The sequence below is a fragment of the Triturus cristatus genome, chromosome 11 (assembly GCF_964204655.1).
Source record: "Triturus cristatus chromosome 11, aTriCri1.1, whole genome shotgun sequence".
Taxonomy (NCBI): Eukaryota; Metazoa; Chordata; class Amphibia; order Caudata; family Salamandridae; genus Triturus; species Triturus cristatus.
Genome location: NC_140594.1, coordinates 671,721,501 through 671,740,632, shown reverse-complemented (window position 1 = coordinate 671,740,632; position 19,132 = coordinate 671,721,501). Strand labels below are relative to the sequence as shown.

Sequence of the window (19,132 nt, the reverse complement as noted above, 5' to 3'; positions counted from 1 at the left end):
GCCAGCAAAGGTGACTATCATCCTCGATCTCTGTGACATCAACTGTAATAGAAAACGTGGCAACAATGTGCAGGATCTATCGGACGTCAAAGAAGAGTGTGTCACCCTGGTCCAATCGTTCAACGGCGAGTGAAAGAATCCATAATATAGAAGTCCTAGAAGGTCTTCTAAAGTGTATGTGAAGACCTTAGCACTAAGCCAGGATTAGGAGGTGAATAGGTCAGCCCAATGCCCTCGACGTTATTACCCAAGATGTCAGCTTAGAATGACGCTGAGTGCTTTGATGCAGATGTCTGTCTTTACCATTTAACTTCCCTTCCTTAGATCTCCTACTGTGGAAACCCTCTCCAGACGTTTGCTGATTTGGATGGGTTGGTATATACAAGGGTTTGTCAATCTTTTCTTCTTCTTTCTCTTCTTCTAAGCTCTCATGTCCTGAAGCATCCCACATAGTTTGATGCTTTCCCGATCCTTTAAGAGTTCTTTTGGACATCTTTTGAAATACCTCACAATCTTTAAGAGAATGTGAGGTATATCACTCACAATTTGTGTAGATCTGATACAGTCTTCTTCCCCCACAGGAGAAACAAATAATAAAATGTGAAGGCATTTCTCACTTCATTTGACAGTAGGCTATTAAAGAAGTTGAGTGAAGATTGCTAATTACAAATTTTGACTGAAATTTAATCAGAAAATAGAGGAGTGAAAGAGCTGACGGGGGGCAGAATTTTTACAAAGAACCCACTGAAGGTCTTGCTTTCACTTAATCTCTACATGTGATAAACCAAACCGATCCTTCACAAAGGAAACCATTTAAGGGACCCCCCCCCCCCCCCCATTAAAATTAACCGCATCCATTCCTTCTGCAAATGGGCACCACAAAGAGAGAAAAAAAAAAAAAAAAAAGACTACCCTCGCCCATTACATCTCTAATGTCCTTCTTGATTGAGACGATTTTCAGTGTGTGTAATCTTGGAATTTCAGTTTTTATAAATGGTGACTAACTCGGAACAGCAGCCACCTTTACTTGTCCTTCAGGCGGTATCTGGCGTTAAGAAAAGTGACATACTTGTACAGATAAATCAATTCTAGGTCACTTAAATAAAACGTGTGGGGGGGGGGGGGGGGAGAGGTGTGTGGGGTGTGTGCTCTGCAAATCTCAGGTTCCAATCTAGGCTGAGCCCAAGCACCTATCAATCCATTGATAATATGGCAACCATTTAGTAGTGCAGGTGAACAAACTGAATTGAACTATGGAGGGGACCAACTTATGGGCCAGGTTAAAAACAAGGCAACCATTGTATTAAATTTGAATACATGAAAGCATGACTCGATATGTCAGGATTTGAAACTGTAACCTACAAGGATCTGGCTTGGTGTTCATCCCATTGATCCTTTTTACGGGCAGATATGGAACATGTATAAGACATGAGACCTAACAGAGAACACGTGATTGCTGTTTCAAGTCTCACAACTACATAACTAATATCACTGAAATATTTTGTAGTTGTACTTTGACTATAGTGTTTGTTGGCAAAACTGAATTTACACAATTCCTGTAAAACCATGTGAACTCGTCAGCATTCTTACCTGTTTGCATATGCACAGATGTTATCTACAAATGGAAGATTCTTCAAAGCAGCCTCCACCTTGCCAAGAGACACATATTCTCCAGCCTGAAGTTTAACCAAGTCTTTTTTACGGTCTATTAAAATATTTAAAAAAAGAACAAATTACACTCAGATTGAGCAGTAAAAAAAATGCAGAACAGCAATTGTAAAATGCATTCTAAATTATTGACATCTACTAAATGTTAACCTGTACAAAGTCATTGGCAGAACATATTACATAATCTGCCTTACAAGTTAGTGCAAAGATCAAGAGTTCTAGGTACTATTGTTACTAATTGTGCTTTGTAAATTTGAAGAGGTAAGTATTTTAGTAAATCACATAACTAATTGAAGAGTTATTGCTTAGAACCGTATGTTATAGATGGTACCTTAAGAAAACGTTTCACTGTATCTCAAATATTTCAAACGCAAATGGCTAAAAATGAAAAAGAAATATACAGTTGAAGAAATAGCGCATGATGACGTGTGTATTGTTTTGCTTGTGGAATTTATCTATACTGGAAAATCACTGATATAGCACCTCAAAAGCGCTGCTGAAAAGTTGCATGCCATTAATAGTATCTTTCCAGCGCAGGCAGAACTTCAGTTAACGTTTGGAAGATTAAGTCATAAATTTCCTTTCCATATTTTTGGAAGTAAATTACTTTATGAAGAGAAACTATCTCCATGATTAACGTTTAAGGAGTTAACAGTGCATGACAAAGCGAGGTCAACATTCATGTTAACCATGCAATATAATTCACCATCTTTCAGTTTTTAATCTGAGAAAAAAATAGTAAACAAAGTAAACAATCTAATAATACGGCCATCAGCTAGTTTAAGAAAATTCTGAGGCTCTACCGCTTGATGTAATATCTAAAAACACTCCAATATGAAAACATTGTTCGTTTTCTGGTTCCAAGTTTTACAGTCATCAACTAAAACACTGCTTTAGGGAATATTGCATTGAATGGCCATATGTCGGAGACAAGATGATGCGGGGGGGGGGGGGGGGGGAGCTTCCTCTTCGAAAATGTCCCTCAATGGCTTTGGAAAGTAAGAGAAGATGAAATCTAGAGCTTCAGCGTAAAAACAAGTTACTTACCTATGTTATTGTTCTTCCTGGTGGATATTCTATCTAACTGCAGGTTTCTCACCTTAGAATATCTGCAGGCACTCACTGTATCTGGAGATTGTTTCACAGCAGTGCTCACGCGTACCACTAGGTGGCCTTATGCGAAGCTGTACTGACTACATAACATCTTGAAAGTAAGAGTGGAGCCTCATATAAGAGCTATCCCCTGCAAGCTGACTTCATTTTTTAATCTTTACTCTTTCTGTGCCCTCCAATGCATAGTATGAACAATTGTTGGCTATAGTGTGCTAAATATAAACTCATGACCTTTTTAAAGGTAAAAAAAAAACAAACAAAAAAAAAAAAGACGCATACTACTTCACAAAGGGGAGACCGGCAGGTGAGGGAGGAGTCTGCCATTACAGTATCCAGCAGAAAAAGCATTACCAAAGGTAAGTAATTTGTTCTTCTGATGGATACTTGTAACAGATTCCTCACCTTAGAACATACCAAAGTAGTGTCTCACTATGAAGGCGACTGTCTTTAAGGGCAGGCGATGCCACAATTAACTACACATTGGTTCAAAGATGTACACATGAGAAATATCTGGACGAACTTCAAGTCCCATTATTGCATCACAAACGGCTTGACTGGATACGTACCTCAAACCTTTAACAAACCTCATCACAGCAGGTGATTTGAACAAGGATGGCTTGTTGCAAACGCAGAAAGGCTGAAAGGGCCCACAAATAACCTTTGATAGTGCCCACTGCAAGATCTAGCTGGGCTAATGACAAAACAAACAAAAAGGATATCCCACAGCTTTGCCAGTAAGAGGACACCACACCAGGTCACAAATATGCCCAAGCACCCAGCATTAATGGATTTTATGGAAGGGCACCTGGCAGCAAGGAGGACATCAACAATTTAAACTGCAGATCAAGCACAATGAATTGCCGCTGTTCAATCTGCACTTATATGTGTGAAGATTGTGTAGATTTGAGTGGAGGACCCTGCCTTGTGGCTGGAATAAATTTCCTACCGAGGTGTTGACCTGATCAGACGATACTCATGACCAGAAGTTCATGGTACACACTCTCCTAGGTCAATCTGGAACCACTAGGATGACTTGGGCATGGCTGATCTTGATCTTCTTCAGAACTCAGAGAAGGAGAGAGAGTGGCAGGAAGGAATACGAGTTCCATTTTGGATTTCAGCCGGAATGGGTCTCCTAAAGAGAGTTCATGCAGAAACTCCAATGAGCATAGTTTTTAACACTGCGTTCGACAGTGGAGAACAGATATAATCAGGGTTCTCCCCAACTTTGGAAGATGCCCTGCGCCACCTCAGGATGTAAATGCCACTAGTGGATCTGCCAGAAGTCAGAGGCTCAGTTTGTTGGTTCAGGCATTCAGGGAGCCTGCCAGGTGCTTTGCAATGAGGAATCTGCCCAGCAGTCCAAGCACCTCTAGAGAGGAACAGCATCATGGCACAGGGTCCACGACCTACCTCTGACATTTGCTGCACTGCGACATGTTGGAGGTATTGTCTGTAAGAACCTGCATTAGCCTCCCCTTAATGAAACACAAGAAGATCTTCAGAGCAAGACAAATAACTTGCAAGTCCAGCAGACTGGCTCTCTGCCAGAAAACAGAGTGCTCTGATCTCCACCTCCCCAATACATCACTGAAGCATCTGTCACCTCCGTCAACTCTGGATGGGGAAGGGAGAGAGACCAGCCGCCAGGCAAACTGTGTTCGAGCAGCCACCTTTGCAAATCCTGGGAAGTGTCCTCAGAGACCAGGATCGAATCAGCAAGATTGCCATGCTCTTGTCCAAAGAATCAATCCTCCTGGATTCCCTTTCCAGAGGAGAAGTTGGAAATGAGTTTAGATTCACATTACTGGTCGAGGCCTATACAATAAGACTCTCAGGGGTGGGGTGCTTGGTGAGGAAATCTGTGTCATCAGCACCGGTCGGTGGTGTATGGCCACCTGCCAATTCACCAGCAGGCAAGAACAAGGTTTAGACTAAGTGCCATTTAAGGTATCAGTAAGAGCTTCACTGAAGGAAAGCAAGGGCTCATATGAGGCTGGCTCAGGCTGAAAAATTTCAGTAAGTACATTTGTCTGGACTTCAACAGAAGACAGTTTTAGATACAGAACCTCCACCAATTGTCGAATTACACCAGTGAATGAAGAATTCTTTTTCATAGGAGGTTCACAAGGCAAATGTAACCATGTATCAAGCCCACTGGCCTAGTGTAAGTCCATGTAGAAACTGTCAACATAATGTAGTGGTAAATCATACCCAACTCAACCATCATCATCTCTGAAGGGTGGCAAGCTCCGTCCAGAGTTGGAACCAAAAAGCCAATAAAGCCTCTGAAAATGCCTCCATGGTAGTGGGAGCATAGAATCAGACCTAAGGTGAATGGTGACTGGGTGCGCTGTAGCAAACTCTGAGAGCTTCCTGGATCAAATCGAAGGCGGTTCAGGGCCGGACATTGGAGTCAGCACCAGATTCTCCTCTGGCACCTGTAGCATAAGAGGTACCAAAAACGACTGTGGAGCAGGGGTGGAAGTTTGCACTAGAGTTGGTGACAAACCTGTGATGGGTTCAAGGGGTTCAGACGGCACCGTCCTGTGGATCCTCCAGGCACGAAGGCGTGCTTGAAGGAGCCGGGAGAGTGGCAAAAAAATCACAGTATTGCCTTCTTAAAGGCCTCAACCTGCTACGGTGTCATCAATGGCCTGGAAAATTCATAACATATCGGGATCAACTGTGGATTAGGTTCCTCAACCGGAGATCAGGAGGGAGACCGAATGACACTGTTACGCACATGTGTCTTCTCTTTAGACAGAGTGGCAGGGTGGGGTTGAGTCCTGCTTAGCCTTTTTGAATTTCCGTTTAGAGCGAGACTTCGATGTGCCAGAGGACTTTGACTGTAAAGTTGATTTCCCATCGGAACAACCTCTGAAACGGGAGTGGGTCGGAGTCCTTGACTTGGATTGGGTGCAAGGACTTGCGCGAAGCCTGGCACGACTTCTTGTGCTTGGTTATGTACAGCATTTCTTCAAGGTCTCCGATCACTTTCAAATGCACAAGGGTGCAAACCAGGCATGACTTGGAGTCATGCACTGAGCCCAAACACCAAAGACACACCTCATGTGGGTCAATGACTGAAATCTGCTTTATGCAATTGCAAAATGGTTAGAAGCCTGTAGTTTTAAGGGGGACACAATAACCTTGAAAACTAGATTTCATTTTTTGGAAGTCATCAGAAGACCAACAAAAGTGGGAGCAGAGAGCAGGACCAGTGTTTGAAGGTGTGGAAAGAAAGGAACAGATGTTGGCCTACTGGACTGGTGCTTATATGAGAGTCAAAGCACAGTCGCACAGTGCCACCAAGTGCCGCACAGAAGCACTGCTATAAAACTTCCAGATCCAATCTAGCACCAGCTGAATAATTCTAAAGGTGAGGAATCTGCAGTTTGAATGGTCAATCAGAAGAGTGTATTTTTATTTTATTTTGTGAAATAAAAGAAATTGATTTTCAAAGGAAAACTAATGCGAGCTATAGGTAAAGGGGGATTAAGTCATACTGATCTTAGATCATTTTACTGGGCGAAACTGTACAATATTAAACTCGAGTGAACTAAGTCAATGCATGGATGAAGATTTGTTAAATTCTACAAAATCGTATCTATCCACAACAGCAGGAAGGCTATTTACATAAGATTAGGTCAATTATATATTTTTTAATGTGAGAATGAAGGTAGGTCTGCCATTAGAAGGGTTTGCTATGATGTAAGAATGGTGTTTAACATTACAGATGTAACTAGAAGAACACCAATATGAACAACCCTATTTTTCAGCTTTCAATCTTATACAAAAAAAAATGCAATCATTAAATGAGTTTGGATGTCTTCTCAAAAGGATGGCAATATTAAGACACTGGAATATTTAAAAAAGATAAGCAAGACAGGCTGAATTAGCTACCTTCGACTATGCCATTCTTTTCTTACCTTTTACTAAGAAATAAAATCCGGAGAAAGAACACCGAATACAAAAGATATTCAGTCAAACGTCTTATTGAAACATACATTATTTTTTCCTGTACAGGAGGAATAATTCACCATCAGCAATTTAAGGTTGGCAGCAATTAATTGTCACTATAACTTCAGAAAGGCACACTCATTCAATTCAGCTTGTTGTGGGACACTGAAGGCAACAAAATACCATCTTTTGGGAGAGTAGGATTATCCAAGCTACAGATCAACAGGGGCTGATAATGTAAAAATGTTTTAGACAGTCTAAAAATGTATGTTCTATGGATAAAGCTTTCATATTTGAGAAAATGTATTGGAGCAAATGCTTCATAAAAGGCAACACTGACTCTCAGAGGAAAGAATGGAGCTAATTTAGAGTGGCCCTCTCAAGTCCAAAAATGAATATTCCCAACATCAGGGCCCAGTATTGGCTAGTTCCTATCTCACCGAGCCATGAATGGTGTATAAAGATATTATAACAATAGGTCTTGCAGAACAGGTGCTATTGAAGCGAGAGTAATCCTGACAAAAACAGAAGTACTTTTTGGTATTTACTGGCACATACTGCAACATAATTCAATACAGTTTAATGCATCTCTGCTATACTTTACTTCTGTCCACTAATGCGCATCTTTTTTCTTCATTTTCGCCTTTACTATAAACTCTCGCACTGTAAAAGTCTACTCTGTCCTACTGTCTTTTGCTTTTATAAATGAACTTCAACTACCTTTCTAGCACCCCATCACCATCAACACAGGGTTACTACCTATTGTGAGCGATGGTAGGAGATGGCATCCACATTAGATTAAATATTTTGGTGACTTACTTGAGATCCTATGATTTTAAGTATCATCAGTTACGAATGAGAGGGCAGTATACTAATGTTTATAAGGAATAAAGATGAAGTGCATGTTAACAAAAGCAAATAAATAGATAATTATAGGCAGTCACCAGTGCAAGACACTATGTGAAGATTCTGCGGGCTGATGTGAAGAGAGAGGGAAGTACTATGAAATCGCAATGTTAAGCGGGCGCTGAAAAAATGAGAAACTTGCAATGTTTGGGTGTATGAGAACACAAAAGCATACAACTTAGGAGACCCCAGAATGTTCCCTTCTTGTAGAAGCTGCATAACCTCTTTTAAAAATCACCATTAGAAATTATGTTTTCAGAGATACTTATTAGGTGACAATGGCACATGGGGAGCCAAACTCTTGTCATATCTTCTTTAAAAGGAAGAAGCAGGAACAAATTATTTTACTCTGCTGACATCTGAAAACAATCTTGAGCAACCTCTTAAGTAACAGGGCCAGGTAATCTTAAATGTTGTTGAGATGGACGCTGGTGCATCTGTAGGGTGGTGGGTGAGGTAGTTCAGGGCTGTGGTGGCTTCTGGATTAAATTCAGTGTGTGGCTGAATTGAATGACGTCCAAGAACATTGATGAAAAGAAAACATTTTGCTAACTGACTCCCTTCAGGCTGGAGCAACGAATTAGGATGCAGCAGGTGGACAGAAAAGTCGGGTTCTCTAGAAGTTGTCTTCTGGCTTCGTCTGCACTTCTGTGCATTGACTATTTGGTGTCAAAGGAGCGCTGAAGATACCTGGAATATGCCTACTCTGGATATGGTTGTCTGGAGTACTGTTGAATGTGATGGTACTGGTATCCTCCCCTCCATGTCAGATGCTGCAACCTCTGCTGCCACAGAATGGTTTTGTCTTACAAACCGGAAAGGCGCCGAATGAAGGCAGTGTGTCCATTTAATTTGCTACAGAGCGTCATATAAATGTTCACCAAACAAAGGCTCACCATCATATGGCATGTCGAGAACGCCGGTCTGCACCCTAGTCTGAAGCAAGTGCTCCTGAACCAACTTTGGTGTCTCAACACTGCTGCTTCCACTTACTACCAAAGGTCTTCACTGGTCTTGTTCACAGCTGAGCAGAATTTCCTTTATTTCTGTCAATTATAATGCCTATGGCTAGTTTCCTTTGTCTTTGGGAAGCAAATTTATATGTAGAGCAATGTCTTCCCAAATTTGCTTATCACAGCAGCTAAAGATGGTAACCTGTTGGTTGCTTTAATGGACTTCACATCATGGTACTTACACTCTTCTCAAATGAATTCATTTTGAGACCGTTGTTCTGGCAGACAAGTGCAGGGCAAAAATGGACCCCTATATTGCCCCAATCTCTTTTTGATAAACCGTTTATTTCATTTTGAGGAATTAAAAATGGCAGTGAAGAACATATGGCACACATAAAGCTGAGTATAGAATAGGTTAAAGTATCATGACCATGAAGGGCAGTAATCCTCAAGCAGTACATCACAGAGAGTAAGCAATGACCAGGAATACATGTCAATAGAAGTCTCAAACCAAATGACCGAACCATTTTCCCCACACCCGCCCATGTTTCTGGGGGCAACCCCTGGCTTCAAAGAATACACGCTCCTGTTGTGCACACCACTCCACCACCAGTTTCCATCACAGAGTGTCGGGGGAGAAGGAGACAGCCATTGTGTAGCAATATAACATTTCACAACTAAATGGGCCATGCCTAGGAACGTTCTTTCAGCCCTCATGCCTCTGGAACCCTTAAACACAGCAAGGAGAATAAACCGGGGGACGGGGGAGGGGGGGGGTGGTGTTCCCACCCAAGAACATCTGACAAATCTCGGGTTACCCTGGCCCAATAAAGATGGACCACTGGACAAGACCCCACCATATGATAAAAGTCTGCCAAGCCAATTCCACAACAAGGACAGGCGGAGGTAGAGCGAAGGCCTGTGAGACAGAGGCGGGCTCGGGAGAGATATGTATAATATTGATAGTATGTGTGCAACAGCCATAGCCACAAGGAAACAGTGAGTTCACGAGGGGCTATTAGGGCATCCCGCCAATCGTCATCCTCCATGGGTCCCACCCAGCTCTCCCACCGGGTTTTAAGGGGGTCTAGTGAACCAGGGGAGCTTGTTAGGAGGGCATGCTAAATCCGAGAGATTCTCCAGCAGCCCAAATTACCCGTGAGTAGCTTAGCTTCCAGGGAGTTAAACTATGGGAGGGCATAGGTTGACTGGATAAGAGTGTGGAGAGTGTGTCTGTGTTGCAGTATTTGTAGAATTGGGAATGTGCAAGAGTATACGTCCGTTGAAGGTCCTAGAAGGAGCATATATGTGATCCTGACCACACATCTCCAAGTTGAGTGATACCAATAAGGTCCCAAGATTGAAAGCCACAGAGCACCGCCACTTCTCCCAGCTACATGCCGTGCCAAAGAGGGGTTTAGTGTGCAAGTCTGGCCTCCATTGTACATGTTGGAGTGCAGCTCTCCATACAAGGATTGCTTGTTACCAAAGATATAGAGTTAGAAACCGGGGATCCATAGAGTATGGCCTGCAAGTTAGATGAAGCACAACAACGAGCGCTCTAGGCAGGATTTGACAGTCCCCTATTACAACCAGTCGTGGATAACAAGTAGGTGGGAGGACAAATATTAAAGGTAGCGGTTAGACATCTTCAGGACACCATAAAGGGGCTCCGTTGACAGTGCATGAAAGCCCAACGCGGCCTAAAACACCGCCACAGAAATGTTCTTGCAGTTCCATTAAATTTGTGAAACCCAGGCCAAAGACAACTGAAGTAGCAAATTTGGAAAAATATAAACAAAGCACGGAAGGATCATCATTTTATGTAACGCGATACGTCCCATGACATTAACAGGAAGAGTTTGTCATCTAGAGAGGTCAGTTTTAGCTTTCCGAACATACGCCCAGATATTTAAAACGAACCCGGCGGAAAGGGATAATCATCTGCCAATCAAAGTAGTCTCTGGCCGATGCCAGAGCACCCAGCACAGATTTAGAAGGGTTCATCCTCAAGCCTGAGGCTGCTTCAAAGTGTTTAAGCAATTTAAGACATTTAGGGCCACTTCCAGCTGGGTTCGTGAGATATAAGATAACGCCATCTGCGTATAAAGCGATGCTGTCCTCATGGCCCACACCCCAAGTCCATCCAGAGTACCCGGAATCCATACGGATAAGCTGGGTCAAAGGCTCTATTACCAAGGTAAACAGGAGGGGGTAAATGGGGCAGCCCTGCCTGGTCCCTCATGCTATGGGGAAGATGGTGTTAAAGGACCTTGTTGACTCGCAATCTGGCAGTGGGATTAGGGTAAAGGATACAGACCATTTACTAAACTTGCAATCCAAAGCCAGCGAGGACCAACACCAACTGAAGATAGTGGCAATCCACAGTATTGAAAGCCTTCTCAAAGTCTGTAAGGAGCAATGCCAGATACTGGGACAATCGAATGTGGGCCAAGGCTACGTGAATCTGACGAATACAAGGTCTTGTGCTCCGGGATGGCATAAAGCTGCATTTATCCAGTTGCACCAACTTAGTCAAGACCCATTTGAGTGTTTGCCAACATCATGGCAAAACTTTACCTTGCTCTTGAGGAGTGAAATTGGGCAATGGTTGGCGCAGGACATAGAGGGAGGCTGCGACTTCGGTATCTCAACTATAGTGGCAGAGTCCAGCTCTAAAGAAAAGGTGCCCACACGTCAGACCACGGTGTAGAAGGTCGAGAGATGGTGGAGAAGAATGTCTCGAAAAGTGGCAAAGCATTCCACAGAAAATCCATTGGGGCCAGGGATTTTCCCCAGACTCCAGACCTGACAATGCGTCAACGATCTAGTCCACCATGAAGGGTTCTTGAAGTAAACGAGATTCGGTGGGAGGAAGGAGGACCGAATCAAGAAAGGAACAGAATACAGCCAGATCCCTATCTACTGATATCGAGTAGAACTTTCTATAGTATTGAGCGAAAGCCTTTGCTATCCCAGGAAGAGATTGTCGTGAACAACCAGCATCATCTATGATCTCAGGAATAATCCTTTTTGCTTGTTGGTGGAAGGCCTGCCAATAGAGCAGCTTTGCATTCTTGTCACCCCAACCATAAATCGTGGCCTGTGTGGCCAGCCAAGGTGTTTTTGCCGCCTCAAACAAGTGCACATGTAATCTTCACGAATGAGACCCAATTGAACGGGAGACCTCCTCTTGGGGAGTTAACGCCAATCGCTGCCCCAGGCGAAAGGCGAGAGCGAGAGCCTCAAGTGGGCAATGAGCGAGGAGCAATAACACTCTCGAGCCCCGATACAACTTTTGGCAAACCCCCGTACTGTTGCCCAGAGTACAAATTTGAGCAACCGACTCTTCATTGGCTTGAAAATACGCACAGAGTTCAGTACCTAGTGATTGAACAAAGGTTTTATCTTGGAGATATCAAGCATTAAGGCGCCACATGGGGCGCAGTCCAGGTGGTGGCTGGCCGTGATAGAGAAATAAGGGTGAGTGGTCTGATAGTCTGGGTGGCAACATTTGGATCTGAGTCAGTAGTCAACAGTCGGGAGCAGGCAGTATGAGGAGTTCTATCCGGGAGTGCGTTTGGTGAGCTGCAGATGTATGTGTGAACTGGCGATTTCTAGGATGCCAAGCTCTCCAAGCATCACAGAGGCCTAGAGTACCAATCCAGTGCGTAAGTCGGCAAGCCCCAGCATTTCTAGAGTTGGTAGGGGTTCCAGTACTGTCCATGTCAGGATCTAATACTACATTAACATCACCCCCTAATACAGTAAGCCCCTGACAAACGTGGGAAAGAAGTTTTGAGAGATCTCAGAGGCAGGCAGGTGAAGCAACAGGAGTTACATACATACTTACTGGAATAAATACCTGTCCCTCCAGTGTACCCTCTAGAGCAATGAACCATCCATAAGGGTCACATGGGAAGTGAGCAACCACAATAGGGAAGGAGCAGCGCAGAAGGATAGCCAACCCTCTAGCTCCCTGGGAGTACCCTGCATGAAAGACCCTATTGTAGCCTTTACGGGCCAGAAAGGGACAGCACTCATCTAAAAGAGGAGTCTCCTGAAATAGTAACACCTAGGGGAGAGGATGATGGGCGAAGATACACTGTGGCACATTTCACTCGATCCAATAGACCGGTAATATTCCATGAAAAAAACTGGAAAGTCATATGTATAGGGGGTGTTAATTATTGTGACCGGTGGGTGACCTGGGAAGAAGACATGCGGGTTAGATAGTATGGTAGAGAGTGCAACAATTGTGTGCTACAAGTGAACACCGCCTCAAGATTGAAGTCATAATTAATACAAATGTGTGTGCTAGAACCTAGAAGGGAAGGAAAAAGGTAAACAGATACATCGTACATACCACTGAATTGAAAAACCATCAACATGCAAAGAACGCCCCCCCACTCCCGCCCCTACCCACACTTCTACTCTAGAAGCATCTGTCGCCTTGAAAGAAATAAGGTACATTCGAAAAAGTAATATACAGAACACTGTAAAAACTTTGATTAAAGGGGAAACCCAATCATAGAGAAAAGCATCATAAAGACAGTAGCCGCCATCTTATATCAAAGCGAAGACATTTGGAGCAATTAAATAGCTAGTCAAGTCAATATGGCTGAAAAAGGGAACAGGATAGTTTAAAAACAGGAGATCATGTAGCCGTTAAGAATGCAAACCCATCCCAGCTAGCTGCAATTAACCATGGCCTTTACGGGCCCGCCTTAAACCCGGCATTTGAAATGGACAAGATGCTCCTGCCTGGTGGCGACTATAATCGAGCGCTCTACTCTGGCGCGCCCGGCCCCCGCCTAACGGGACCTACGCGTGTCATGGTGCGAGTGTGGCACGCGGCTAACGCAGCTATGGGGTGGAAGGACCGTTTGACCCGGGCATCACCGTTGTACGCGTCTGAGAGATTGGGCTCCCTGTGGACCTCGAAGGGCTTCGAGAGGTGGGACACGATAGGCATCAGTAAAGTGGGGGATCTCTGGACGAGGGGGGGATTTAAAACATTCGAGACGCTGCAGACGGAGTTTCAGCTGCAGGGCAGTGAATACTTTCGGTACTTGCAGGTCCGTCACGCACTGGGCTCCGTCTTCCCAGACGTCGCCTCCATCCCAGAGTCCTCCCCCCTGGAAGATGGGGTGCTGGACGGCCACGTTCCGGACAGCACGATCTCCCTTATTTACAAAAAATTGATTAATGACCGATCGGGCTTGCTGACTGGCCTCCGCGAGTCTTGGGTTGCCGATGGGCTGGAGTTGGACAACGAGGACTGGATTTCCGCGGTGGCCTCTCCGAAGGAGGTGGCCATACCGGCTCGCCTTCGCTTCGTCCAGCTTAAGATACTCCACCGGGTTTACATGACGGGGCCAAGGCTTCTGCGTATGGGCTATGCTGAGGATGGGTTGTGTAAGCGTGGGTGTGGTGCTTTGGCTACTTTTTTGCACATTTTGTGGGAATGCCCGAAGGTGGAGCGATTCTGGCGTGGTGTGCATGAGGTCCTGCGAGTGGTTACGCATGTCGCGCTGCTGCCTGAAGCGAGGAGATGCTTGCTGAATGTGTGGGAACCAACTGACTACTCGGTTCCGCAGACGCGATGGGTGACTCTGGGATATATGATTGCTAAGCGTGACATTGCTCAACTGTGGGGATCCCAGAGGCCCCCGGCGGTGTCGGCCTGGAAAGAACACATGGATTGGTGCATGTTCCGAGAAAAGGTGGTGTATGTGGCGAGGGGTAAGCCTGGGGCTTGGGTGAAAGTATGGGGCCCCTGGAACGCCTACCGCGGGGGTATCTGCGCGCCACCACTGCTGCCTGCTGCCTCACCAACCCCGTCCCCTTAGTTGACTCCTTTCCCCAGCCCCGGGCACAGAGTTCCCCCAGTCCTCGATCTGTTCCCCTTCCCCTCTTTGGACTCCTGTGGATGGCTGGGGTCCCCCATTCGGGGAGCACGTGCTGTTACTTTCGATTGCGGGTTGCCTTGCGGGTGTGATTTTTCGTGTTGTTTGTATAAAATGAAACCGTATTGTGGGGTCAGAGTGATGTGGCCCACGACGTTGATACCTCCTGATTCTGCTTTTCTGCAAGGCCAAGTGTTTTTGAACGTATGTCATATGCTCCTGTCATTCTAGCGGCCGGCCGGAAGGTTGTAGGCCCATACTTGTATATTCTTGAGATTGCAATAAACGGTTTCAAAAAAAAAAAAAAAAAAAAAAAAAAAGAATGCAAACCCAGTCAAATCACAGGACTGCGGAAGAGATCAGAGTCCAGCTGGAGAACCTCCAGATCGGCGGACGGTGAGGACGAACGAAACTTCAGCCCCCAGAGGCAGCGGTGTGCCCATTTGATAGCAAACCACGAGGACAGGTGAGCACTGGGCATCCAGATTCTAATCCTGCATTCCGTAAAGTCCGCCATCTGTTGGGTTTTAGTGACCTCAGTGTTCTGGGGAACTCCAATGATGCAAATGTTATTAAGCTGTGAGCGATTTTCTGGACGGTGCGGACCTCGCAGACAAGTAGAGCAAGGGGTCCAATCCACAGCGCAGGCGGAAGTGGGCGAAGGTGCCCCCAACACGTTTTATGTATTCACCCGACTCATGTTCAGGCCTTCAGAGCTGGTATAGCAGGGAATCAGACACAGGGCTCCCGTCTGGACCACTCCGGTAGCCCCACCGCAGGAGGATGTCACAACCCAGCAGGACCTCTGTCCCAGTCTAAGGCATGCCTGTGGCGCCAGCCGCGATGCGGGACACCCACGGCTTTGTGCTCTAGATCCAAAGCGGACAAACGGGCCGGAGGGGCAGGCAACAACTCAAGTCTGCAGCTCTGCTGCGGGCCTGCAGTCCCCGGCTGGTCTGCGGCATCCACAGCGCGGAGGCCCTATTTTTGGCCCTGTGGCTCTATTCAGGAACGGTGGTAGGCCAGGAGACAGCAGCAGATCTAGAGGTTCATCGAGGGGGAGGGGGGCCCACTGCAGATATTTGTGCCGGCTGCGCAGCGTGGCCCGTTCCAGCAATGGCACGGATGGGCCCTATTGTGGGAGGTTCCTGTTCCAGCAGTGACACAGATGGATTGTACAGCGAGAGGCCAGAAGAAGGCAGTGGTAGAGCTTCAGGTTCTCAGGGGGGGTGCCTCAGCGTAGACAGTTGCGCCGGCTGAGGGCCCTCCCAGCAGAGGTATGGATGGATCCTCTCCTTCCGTTGGCCCATACAGATGCTGGCTCCACACCTCCAGTAGATGATACTAGTCGCTCCACCGCTGGGCCAGGATTGCACCCCCAAACGAGTTTCCCACCAGGAGCCAGGCACACAGGGGGGACCCTCGCCGGCACCACTGAAGCACCCAAAGCAAGCGAGGACCTCAAGTCACACGGTGATCACCGCTCCCCCGCCGTCAGACCACAGCACAGGCTCCATAGCTCCATCGTGCACCCAGCTGACTGTGGAAAGTTGCAGTTGATGGAAAGACATTGGCTCCGCAGGTAGGTCCTTAAAATATAGCAGTGGGATGTTTGATGGCGATTACAAGTCTGGATTTACTTTGGATTGCAGGGCTGAAGCGGAGCAACCCTAAAGTGCGACAGCCATGTTGGCCATCTTGCCCCAATTTTTACAGTCAGCTTAAGGGTATCCTTTGGGATAGGTTGGGGCACAGCCTTTAGTTCTATACAATTTCTCCAGTTGGGGAAGAATCACTGGAATGCGGCTGGAAGCTGCATAAGCTTCTTACCCTCCTTCCAAATGTGGTTAAAAATGGGTAAAGGCTTTCTTGTTTTTTTTACTTCATTTTCGATGGAAGGTCAAATCTCTTGGGCACCTGTTCAACCAAAGAATGGAATCAGACTGTATTGCCTGGGTGGCAGAGTTCGATGGAAGAACAGGAGGGGTGTGTGTGGTCTTTTGGCTGCTCAGTGGTGCTATGTAGGTTTGCACCTTACCTTGTGTGTCAGAAATGTGGTCTTCGTACCTGCTCTATTTCTTGTGGTCTTCTTCTGTAGTATCTGCCTCCACTTGAGGAAGTGCTCTGGAAGGAATAGCATGCAATTGAACAGGTTGTGGAGGTGGAGACAATAGTGGAAGTGGAGGTTGTCCTTATAGCAGGTTAGGGAACCTTGCATATAATTCAAGCATCGTCCCTTACAGAGAGGCAATAAAATCAGCCAGCACTCGGATAACTTTTCCTCTGCTATAATGCGAGTACCTTCACAGTTTTTCTACTCCTGATCTAAAACTTTTATTTTAATCTCATGAGAGCTCCTCCTCTGCCTTATAAGGATAATAAGAAACTCCTGCTTAATTCTCCTGGTAATCTTGGACATGCTCAAAATAATCACCATCGTCATCTATTTCATGAGGAGCAAACAAGACATGCAGTTGGGTTGGACGTAAATGGCTTCAAATACAGCAAATTCCTCTAGAGACGCCATCATCATCTTCCTCGATGTACAAAATACGGCTCACAATGCTATGTGCCAAGTGTGCGCACAACAAGGACACAGTGATCCCTGCAGGACGGAGAGCACAGATTTGAGAGTGTTTCCTTGCCCATTTGATGGTGTTTTTTTGAGGTTTCAATTGATGGTCTTGTGATTTGCAATCTTGTTTTTAACAGCAGATAAGTTGCCAATAGGGACACTGTAGGTGGGGTGGAAGCACTATTAGCAGGACAAATGGCAAGGGTGGTGAAGTCATCTCAAATGTCAACATGGCAGCAGATGAGCCACTAACTGACAGTGTAGGTCCCGGCTTCAATGAGGTTAATAACTAATGAGGCCATCAACAACTTAACCAACAAGAATTTATTAATTGAAGTGGACATGGATGACAATTGTGGCAAGAACTCTGCCATCTTATCAGAAGTAGTCTTGGACAATTTGTCAAACTTTTTAGTTGCCTTATTAGGCAGGCCCTAAAGGAGAAGGGAAGTTTCCGTGCAGAAACAGATTTCTCATTCACAGATTTTGGAAGAGACAGTTCTGTGAATTTTAATTTCCCTTGCTGGTGGTTGCAAGGGATTTTTCTAACCAAACCGGTCCATTTAAGAATCAACATCCATAGAGGATGCTTCCTTCAAACGATACAAAGGTCATCTCTTTCTTTCAATATTTTAGAGGGAAAATGTAATAAAAATGTTGCAGGCTTTTGCCTTATGGTGTGGATTAGATTAATAGACTTTCTTTGTGAAAATTATCTGCATTAACTTTTTCCGGCCACAGGTAGCTGAAGGATTTTTCCTCCTCGGTAGTGTAATTTGAAAGAAAAATTATTTCCTTAGGTCCAATCGCTTAAACAACCCTCTTCTGGCCGAGGGACTGTAGAGGGGTATGGAACGTGTCTCCAGGGCTCAGCACAGTCACCTCTTTGGCAAAAGTTTGGCAAGTTTACAATGAGGTCAATGTGCAACTAATTAAGTTTCTCTGCTATGTGAGGCTTAACTGAGCTTACGGAGACTCTCATCCCATTGATGCACATAAATGAAGTACTTGGGATGCATTGCAAACGATCCAATGCAGGAATTAGAACAGCATTAGCTTGCATGTGGTTCACATGACAAGATAAAGGATCCTGAATTCAAAATGTTTGCCGATTACTTGTTTTCCATTTGCTTTTCTGCCCCATATTCGTGGCAATCAGAAAGACCACAGACTTTCCTTTAAATAAATAGGATTTTCACCTCTTGCATTTCAAGACGGCAGAAGCATTATAAAACACAAGTGTGTGCTGCAAGCAGCCTACATTTATGAAACACTACACTAAATGATAGCAGCCGAGTGTTGAGAGAGGGGGAAAAATGCCTAATAGGGATTTGCAAATTTGACATTTTTGGAAACAGATAAATAACCGGTGGGGTTTATCAATCACTGGACACTTAAAAGCAGGTAGGACACCATGAGGTAATTTACAAATTTCCTTTCTTCCGAAGAAGAAAAATTAAATCTGGAGCCCAACTATGAAAAACAGCAAAAATAACCAGTAGGTGAATACACTTATGGCACAAAAATTAATGGACAACATACAAACGTAGGCACCATGTCAAATATTGATATGGACGAGCAGGAATTAGTCCGCTTTCTTTCTTCCTAATTACACAGACTGGTCATTAATAAGAAGAATCAGGAGTCGGAGGGCTACCGGTAAGTAATCTCAAAACACAAAGAATTCCTGATGGATCGCAAAGACAAAGAGAAGGTTGGAATCTACACTTGAGCATGCGTACAGCCTAATCACATTCTTTCAATTCAGTTATAAACGAATGTGCATACCGCAGGGCTCAACTATAAAAGATATTAGTAAAGTTGCAGAAACTAAATCAGAAATTCCACAGCTCACAAAAAAGGACCTGCACCTGCAAGTTTTTATGACAACATCGGAGGAATAACAAACAGAACTGGCAAAGACAACACGTCTAACCATGCTGACCTACTGGCTTTGCCAATGGTTTTGAACCATGCTGCACAGCTTACGCAATGCTAATGTTAACAAAAGAAAAAACACCTTTGACGCGATCAACAACATTTTG

The 19,132-nt window shown here is 45.0% G+C and overlaps 1 protein-coding gene across 3 annotated transcripts in view; it reads right to left on the bottom strand.

The window, feature by feature from the left end:
* Positions 1–19,132, bottom strand: part of ACSL3 (acyl-CoA synthetase long chain family member 3) — a 536,429-nt gene that overhangs the window by 24,600 nt on the left and 492,697 nt on the right. For all 3 annotated transcript variants that reach the window (XM_085634281.1, XM_085634280.1, XM_085634282.1), the window contains exon 13: positions 1,591–1,705. In XM_085634281.1, coding sequence (XP_085490407.1) covers positions 1,591–1,705 — 115 coding nt within the window. The remainder of the gene's footprint in view (positions 1–1,590; positions 1,706–19,132) is intronic.